At 49.2% G+C, this 9,375-nt stretch overlaps 1 protein-coding gene across 9 annotated transcripts in view; it reads left to right on the forward strand.

Moving 5' to 3' along the window:
• FRMD4A (FERM domain containing 4A) overlaps positions 1-9,375 on the forward strand; it is a 611,772-nt gene that overhangs the window by 484,439 nt on the left and 117,958 nt on the right. For all 9 annotated transcript variants that reach the window (XM_040451376.1, XM_040451380.1, XM_040451378.1 and 6 more), the window contains one exon: positions 5,050-5,134. In XM_040451376.1, the coding sequence (XP_040307310.1) occupies positions 5,050-5,134 (85 nt within the window). The remainder of the gene's footprint in view (positions 1-5,049; positions 5,135-9,375) is intronic.

Genomic DNA, 9,375 nt, shown 5'->3' on the forward strand with positions numbered 1-9,375 from the left:
GCCTGATGGTTGGTGTCTTTCCTGGCTGGTTGAGACAAGCAACTCCTGTTTCTTGTCACCATAGTAACAATGATGGTATGGATCTAAAATGAGGTGCCTGCTAAGCAGAACTTGCTAGATCAGGTCTTTAAGGAAGCGCCCCCCTCCCTCCCCGCCCCAGTTGAGATTTTAGACCTGTTCAGATCCTAAATATCAGAGATATTTGGCCCCAGAAACTCACAACAGTATCAATTATCCTTTTCATTGTGATCGCTCCTTTTTGCTACTAAAAGTCAGCATTCCAAATGTGACATTTGTGTGTGCGTTAGGAAATGAAATAAAATCAGTGGTCCATTTAACTAACACTTGCTGTAAATATTCGGTGATTCCCAAGTGGCAAAGGGAGGATGTGAGAAGGAAGAGGAGGAGCTGGGGGTGGGGGGGCGGGCAGAGGAGGAAACCTGACTGAGATCCTGTGGTTGGACCCCATTCAAGCTGCCACGGTCTGAGGCGTCCACATGTTAAAGGGGACAAGACTCCCCAAGGCTTCAGAACCTCTTGATTATTGTGTATGCCCAAACACAGAATAGCATAGCACACATTTATCCTAGTTCAGACCCTCCGATGAAACAGCTCAGGTCGGCATCTTCTGGGCCAGGTTGGGTGTGACGTTGCTTATGGAATTCGGGGAACAGACTCATCAAAGGTTGGCCCTTTGACTCAAAAAAAAAAAGACCTAAGATTCAGTACTGCTAAATGTGCTGAAGAACACGTTTTCATGTGTAAGTTTTATTATTACTCAGATACAGTGAGGCTGGCACATCAGGGGTAGAGGAAGGAAGACGGCCATTGGAAAGATAGTTTGCTGCTCACGGTTCCCAAGACGGGGGAGCAGGCCACACCAGACAGGGCTGCAGGGCCGCACAGGGAGAGCCAGCGCTGGTCAGGAGGCAGAGGGAGTGGGGGGGGGGGGGGTGGGGGGGGAAGAGCCTTTGTTTTGTGGTTTCTCCAGGAAGGAATGGGTGAGGCAGGGTAAGCAGGTTTAGCACTGGCTACTTGGAATAATTTCACTGGGCTTTGGGGCCTGGGGGCTGTCCAGAGTTGTCTGGCCCTGGCCCTGGGGTGATTAGGGCAGGAGCTTAGTGCCCTGGGGTGTGAGCACTCCACAGAGGAGCAGGAAGGGTGTGTGAGTGTGGATTGGTCTGAAAGGTGAGCTCGCATATCTAGGAACTGGTCAACCCCAGGAGGGGCTGTCCCTCCAGAGCCACCAAGGTCCCAGAAGTCTGAGCACCAAAAACCCTTGGTTAATACAGAGCCAGGCTTGGAATTGTCTGCGGAGACCCTGTCAAATCTACAAGAAAGCCTTCAGTTCCCTGGGTTTACCCAGAGACCCGGAATTTTCTTTGTGAACCAAGTCTTGAAGGAAGCACCCCCCCCCCCCCCCAATTCCCCGCACTGGTAGTTAAAGAAATGCAACATCGCCACCTACTGCCAGAAAGGAGGATCTCTCCTGAAAATCAAAAGGAACAGAACTGGTTTAAAAAAAAAAAAAAATCCCTACTTTGTACCCAAACCATCAGTGTTTCCTGCTTCCCCAGAAGTTTCTTCTCCCTGTGCTCCCGCAGTTGGCCCTGAGCCTGGATTGAGATGTCCGAGGTCTGTTTTTCTCTGGGCATTTTGACTCGCAAGGCTTCCCTAGCCCAGATGGCAAGTTCAGGATGAGTCAAATATCCAGGGTTACGGAATAATAATATGACAGGCCCGGGGCTCACAGTGCTTTCCAGGCTGTTTCTCGGTGATAAAGGTTAACAGGAAGCTGCTTTCCAGTTTCTGTCAAGAGGAGGTGGTTTATTTTCCTCATCTCAGAGTATATTGTTATTTCCTCTGCCTTCCTGCCCCTTGTACAGCCAGACAGCGGAGAACTCGGCGCAAACGAATGCTGTCGCAGAGAACAGGATTGGCCCTCTCCTCTCCACTTTCCGTTGCTAGAGAGAGCCGGGTGGGGGGGAGCATTGTGTTTTTCTCATACACTCTTGAGAAAATTGTCGGGGTGAGGGGGGCAGTTAGTGAATGTCTTCACTTCTTAGTTCTCAAGAATTAAAAGCAATAAAGACAGAAGGCATTTTGTCGGAAATTACATTCTTTCAGACCCCATAGATTTAGACTCACAATTATTACGGCAGGTCTAAGGTCACTCACTGTCAGACTCAAGAAACCTCTGTCTTGTTCTGACTTTAAGATTTAAGGTGATCAGCAGCTTGCTTGTACAACTTCCCATGTTGTCAGTGAGCAAAGGGCAGAGGGGCAAGGCCTGGGGTGGAATGTCAGTGCCCCCCGGGGGCGGGGGGTGGATTTCCGGACGCCCAGGAATTGGTTATTTCTGAGGGCCTTCATTGTTCACTGCCCAGCTCACTGTCCCGTCCTGGAAACTCCACTCATCTGCGAGTGGGGAGAAGTGAACTTGAAAGCAGGGTCTTTGGCCCACACTTACTTACTAAGCCCCTGTGTGTGTGCCAGGCGCTGTATTAGTGCTGGAGATACAAAAAAAAAAAAAAAAAACACGAGTGGGACTGGGGCCTGGCTCTCCAGGAGGCAGTAGTAGCCTAGAAAGAAGACGCCCGAGGGAACAGAAAAGTATGGCCTGTGGCAGCACCACGAGCAGAGGTGGAGCCCTTCCCCGAGGGCATCTGCGGAGTCCCTGAAAACAAGGTGTTCTGGAGTGAGGGCAGAAGGGAGCAGGGGTGGGTTGGGGTGTGGAGGGCGGTGCTTTCTGGGGTGAGAGTGGGTAGCTTGAACAAAACAAGCTTCTTCTGTAACGTGCCATGCCTGCAAATTGGCCTCCCTCCCTTCCTCCCCTCTCCCTTTCCTTCCTTCCTTCCTTTCTTCTAATTTTGCTGTTGACCCTTCACAACAAATGTGGATTTTTTTTTTTTATTAAATCAAATTTAACTTATTTTGCTTTAAGACCTAGAGTTTGTGGGACGCCTGAGGGGCTCAATCAGTTGAACGCCCAGACTCTTGATGTCGGCTCCGGTCATGATCCGGGGGTCGTGGGATCGAGCCCCGACATCGGGCTCTGTGCTCAGTGTGGAGCCTGCTTGGGATTCTGTCTGTCTCTCCCTCTGCCCCTCTCCCCTGCTTGCACGCATGTGCTCTCTCTCTGAAATAAAAATAAATAAAATAAAACAAAACAAAATAAAATAAATAAAAATAAATAAAATTTAAGAAAGACTTAGAGTTTGCTGCTTCATTACAAGTCTCCGCTAGTGGAGAAGCGAAAGTTTGCCTTCCTCCCAGGCCGCAGCAGACCCTTCGCCGAGACCTCCATGACCTCAAATAACCTGCTCCAAAAGCAGGAGGCAAGGTGCTTTCTTTTTTTTCCTCTTCTTCTCTTTTTTTTTTTCTTTCAGGGAGAGAGCAGGTGGTAGAGACCCACCAGCCTACTCATTCCCAGGCTTTGCAAGAATGGGGGCCATACTGTCCTCTCCAAACATTTTATAGACTCTCACTTGGTGGTCATCGTGTTAATACTGATAGAACGTATCCGCTAATATCAGAAGTTACTCTGGAATCACTCACAAACCAAAGTGATCGGCCTGGTGTTAATCATGGCAGCCTCTGCACGTGTTGGAAAAATGGTAGAAGGCATTATTAGTCTACAGACAAGAGGTTGCCAACTGGTGGGCTGTGGGCTCATCCTTGCCTAGGGATGGGTTTTGTTTGCCTCGTTCGGTGTTGGTTTGTTCTTTTGGCTGTTGTGGGAATCTGGAGGAGTTTCCAGCATCTGACCACGGTAGACTTCTTGGGTGGAGAACCGCTGACTGGGTCCTGCTATCTTCCATCACAGTCTGGAACACAGAAGCCCAGAGAAATTATGGGATCTGCCCTAAATCTTACAGTGCTGGGCCCAGGTCACTGGTCTCTTGATTTCCTCCCCAGGTTTCTTTCCATCACATTGTAACGCTGTTCTCGAACTTAGCACTTGTCTTCTCCTTTTGTCTTCTGCCATCTCGGGGTAGCCCCTGTTTCCAGGAGGCAAGGATCCAGTGCCCCACAGGAGCGGTCACCCCCACGCGGGGCCTGTTCCCCTGCAAGGCTCTGCATTCTGTCCCCCGCCTCCGTGACCACAACAGCTATTCCCTGCACGCAGCTGGTCCTGAGACAAATACAAGTGCCTTATCTAATTAAGTAATTTAATGCACTCCAAAGTCGATGTGTAAAGGTGTAGTAAATGTATAAATAATTTCAGCATGTTTCATCGTGAAAAAAATCTATAAGCTTCATCTGGATAAAAATTCAATCTCATTTGGCTTAATGTGCATTAACATCAGAGTGTTCCCAACCCTTGCCTCAGCTCTCGGGATACACAGAAATCAAACCACACCTCACCGCCTTTGGGGAGACATAGTGTAACCATTTCAGAGAGAAGTAGGGCCCCCCTTCTTCAACTGAGCAGAAGAAATTATCTTTAAGAAATCCAACTCAACAATGATTAGCACAAAAAAAAATAATATATTGAAAACAAATAATATTTTTTAATTGATTTTTAAAAATTATTTGAGAGAGAGAGATCGCACGGAGGGGAGAGGGGCAGGCAGGTAGAGGGAGAGAGAGAGAATTATAAGCAGATTCCACGCTCAGTGTGGAGCCCGATGCAGAGCTCAGTCCCATGACCCTGGGATCATGACCTGAACCGAAATCAAGAGTCAGATGCTCAACCGACTGAGCCACCCAGGTGCCCTGAAAACAAACAATATTATTTAAAAAATTGGAAGGCGGGTCAGGAAAAAGAAAGTAGATGGTCAGATTTAATCCGTACTCTCGGAAGCTGCTGGCTGTCCCAGGTCCTTGAACCATGGTGAAGGTTGGCAGACATAGCTGTCCTAATGTGCTAGAAGGGGGCTTGAAACACTCTGCTTTCTTTCAGAAAGGAACCATGGGAAAACTGATCACACCTTTTTCTTTTCCATAGGGATTGGGAGTTCTGGTCCTCACATCCAATCCTGTAGCTCAGAAAACAGTCGATCTCAGTTGCTGCTTCTGTGGTTCACTTGCAGTCTTGTCTTTCAGGTTCTACATAGAAAGCATCTCGTACCTAAAGGATAATGCCACCATTGAGCTCTTCTTCCTGAATGCTAAGTCCTGTATCTACAAGGTAAGAACTTTTTCTTCCCATTCAGCTTTCCCCTGAAATCTGAGAGTAGCGTTTGGAGCTGGCCATCCCAAGTCGCTGCCCCGATGTGATTGTATTGATTAGTAGACATAATTTATAAGTGAATTAGTATAAGTAAATGAGAACGTCATGGAAGTAATACTATCTGTTTAATAATGGGACTCGTCCGGATCCTGTCACTCTTTGGCTCCTCGGAGGTGTGCCTTCGTCCCTCAACCTGGCGACTGAGACAAAGGGGAGACGTGGACAGGGAGGGCAGATGCCCAGGGTCCACGCGGATTGGTCTCCGAAGGATGAGTGGGCTGCTTATAACCAAATGCATGCATATTGACCGTTTTTAGATGTTCTGGCAACATCTCTCAGTGATGCAATTTGCATCAATCGGCACTTTAGGCTGGACAGATTTTTTTTTAAGGATGCTAAAATACACATAAAATTTATCATTGTAATTACTGGTAAGTATACAGTTCAGTGATATTAAGTCCACTTACAGTGCCGTGCAACCATCGCCTCCATCCGTCTCCAGAACTCTTTGTATCTTGCAAAACTGAAACACCGTCCCCACTAAACGCTCACTCCCTGATCTACCCATCCCCCCAGCCCCTGGCCATCACCATCCTACTTTCTGTCTCTATGAATTGGACTACTCTAGGGACGTCACATAAGAGGATCCTATAGTGTTTGTTTTCCTGTGACTGGTGCATTTCACTCAGCAGTAGGACCTCAAGGTTTATCCACGTTATAGTACAGGTCAGAAGTCCCTTTTTTCCTAAGGCTGAATAATATTCCGTTGTACGTATAGACCACATATTCTTCATCCATTCATCCGTCAATGGACACTTGGGTTGCTTACACCTTTGGGCTATTGTGTTTAATGCTGCTGTGAACATGGGCCTGTAAATATCTCTTCAAGTCCCTGCTTTTAGTTTTTTCGGGTGTGTACCCAAAAGTGGAACTGCTGGACCATATGGCCATTGTACGTTTCATTTTTTGAGGAGCTGCCATATTGTTTTCCACAGTGACAGCCCCATTTGTACTCCCACCGACATTGCATAAAGGTCCCAGTTTCTCCACTTCCTCACCAACACTTGTTATTTTGTGGGGGGTTTTTAATAATAGCCACCCTGCTGGGTGTTAGCCAGTATCTCATTGTCATTTTGATTTGCATTTCCCTAATGATTCCCTAAAGATGCTGAGCATCTTTTCAGATGCTTGTTGGCCATTTGTACATCTTCTTTAGAAACATGGCTATTCAAGGGACAATTCTTTCTTTGTGATACTGTTTTCTAATTTTTTTTTAAGTTTATTTGTTCTTGAGAGAGACAGAGCATGAGCGGGGGAGGGGCAGAGAGAGAGGGGGAGACACAGAATCCGAAGCGGGCTCCGGGCTCCGAGCTGTCAGCACGGAGCCCAATGCAGGGCTCGAACCCACGAACCGTGAGATCATGACCTGAGCCGAAGTCGGATGCTTAACCAACTGAGCCACCCAGGCGCCAGTCAGGAGACAGTTCTTAACTGGGTAGGACAGTCCCTCGCCCTGCATCAAGTTCACATGCTTGTAGTGTTTCCTTTCATTGGATAACCCAAAATGCCCACACACATTTCTAGCACACACACCCTCCCTCGGGAAGGAGGCTTGCAGAACACCTTGAGAGCCTCTCCTGGGAGAACGTATTTGAACACCCACACTGGTGCTCATCAAGGAAGCCTTCAGGGCACCACCTCAGGCCAGCTCATTAACCACCACAGAGAAAGCTGATATTTAAGAATATCGCACCGTGGCATGCTGGGTGCTGAGGGCTTTCTGTAAGTTGTGCGGCTGAACCTTCACAACACTTTGAGGCGAATACTACTTTCTATCCAGGTTTTCCCTGTGAGGAAGGTGAGGCATAGGGAAGTTAGGAGATTCGCCCGAGGTCGCATATCTGCCAAATGGCAACATTGGCTGGGGGGCCCGAAGCTGGCAGCCTGACTCCAGATCGTGGGGCTCAACCGCTGGGCTGCCCTGAGCCCCAGAGGGCAGGCTCTCCCGGGAGTGGAGAATGCCCTGGCAGCCACAGAGAACTTCAAAGCTAAGAGCACTCACCGTAAAGTGCTCAGTGGCTGTCCTCAGAGAAGTCTGAGGAGATCCTATTGCCTGTGTTTTCGTGTCTAACCAAACCCTATCTGGGGGGATTGCAACAACTCGCTGAACATTAAAACACACACACACACACACACACACACACACACACACACACACACACACACAAGTTGGATTGGTATATCAGCCATCCGTTTTTCTTCTAGAAATACGTCAGCAGGTTCGTTGCACAGAATAGTCCCTCTAAATGCAGGTGTCCACAGTGATGGAGGGCCTGGTAAGGATCAAACTGAGTCGTGTGAGAGGACCTCACTTGGTGACAGTTGCTGAGCCAGGACTTAAACTGGCTCAAGCCCAGACTGCTCAGACTACAGTATTTGGGGGTTTCACCGAATGGAGGAAAAAGACAGGAACCGCAGGTCCAGGAACTTGCAAATTCCTTCCTTTCTCTAAGCCCGTTTTCTCATTAAAGCGTGGAAATAATAATACCGGCCTCAGGTAGCTTACAGACTGAGAGTCTCTGAGGGTTTTTGTTTAATGAACGGGAAGACCCTTGGAGAAAGTTCAGGAATACAAAGTTGAGCATCGTCCACCAGGTGGCACCCTGGGGCAGTGAATGTCTGGAAGCACCAGTCCCCGGAACTGATTTCCTCATTTCAACCCGGCGGGGAAAATTGGCCCCAGATCGTGCTTGTACAGACACCTGGGTAAAGGTGAACAAGTTTCTCTCTCGGAGGTGTTCCATTCAGTCCAGATACAGATGCTTAGCTGGAGCGGAAGGCTGCAGTGCTTATGAATACCATGCTGCTCGAAGACTCTGGGATCAATGGAAAATAGAACAGGAGACCAAATCCCCAGGTTCTCCCGGTGGGGGTAACAGTGCAGCCACGTTTGGGGCCAAGGCACCCGCAGCGTCCCCCAGCCTATCGCCTGGGCGGCTCTCTGCCATCCAGAACCCCAGCTGTCTCTTCTCAGGATCTGGACTGGAGCCTGGCTTCCCTGAAGTTTCTATCAGAGACCAAGTAGGGTCACAAGACCGCCTGTCTCCCTCCCGTCCATCAGAAATCATATTTTCGTTTGCAGAAATTGGCACTTCGGGCTTATTTATTTGATTATTTTTTTAATGTTTATTTATTCTTGAGACAGAGACAGCGTGAACAGGGGAGGGGGAGAGAGAGAGGGAGACACAGAATCTGAGGCAGGCTCCAGGCTCCGAGCTGTCAGCACAGCACCCGTCGCGGGGCTCGAACCCACGAACCGTGAGATCATGACCTGAGCCAGTCACACGCTTAACCGACTGAGCCACCCAGGCGCCCCCACTTCGGGCTTATTTGAAATGTTCACACGTATCATCTTGTGTGAGCCTCCTGGGTGAGACAAAGCCAGAATCTTTAGCTTTCCAGAGAAAGAAACTGATGTCCGGGAGGTTAAGCGACTTACTCAAGGACCAAGGACCATAAGTGGTGGAACAGACAGGACGGCCAGTTTTGCACACTTGTAACTATGCAAACGCGGGGGGAAGGCCCCGCACAGAGTGTCATTGGGAGTTGCGATCTGGAGCCCCGCACGCCTGGGTTCCTGTCCTAGCTGTGCCCCGCAGTGAATGCAGTGAACGTGCGCGCCTTCTGTGGCATCCCCAGGCTGAATATCTCCTCTTTGGTTGAACAAGGACATTAAAGGCCCCGACCCACCCCCTTGTTGGGAAGCCGAAGCAAGACGAAGCGGGAGTGTAGTTGGTTAGCACTGGGCCAGGCACGTGATGAGCTAGCTCCCACTGTGGTAGCACTGTTCACTTGAACCCAGACGCGGGTTGTTCATCTTGGCTGAGAGTTTCTGTGTGCCCCTCGACGCTGCCTCTGGCACTTTGGAGGCCTGGAGGAGCCCGGAGGGCAGTGCCAGATGCTGATAGACATAGTGCGATGCTGATAGACGGGGGCTTCGGTTTACCCAGCGCAAGATTGGTATTACCTCCCTCCCTGTTTCTTAGGGAATGATCCCTGCAGGGTACCAGAAATCTCAGTTGTTCAGATAAATAAACCTGGAGCCTGCCTTGGATTCTGTCCTCTCTCTCTCTCTCTCTCTCTCTCTCTCTCTCTCTGCCCCTCCCCCACTCACATTCTGTCTCTGTCTCTCAAGAAAT

Source organism: Herpailurus yagouaroundi, unplaced genomic scaffold (assembly GCF_014898765.1).
Source record: "Herpailurus yagouaroundi ecotype Mexico unplaced genomic scaffold, PumYag 203, whole genome shotgun sequence".
Lineage (NCBI taxonomy): Eukaryota > Metazoa > Chordata > Mammalia > Carnivora > Felidae > Herpailurus > Herpailurus yagouaroundi.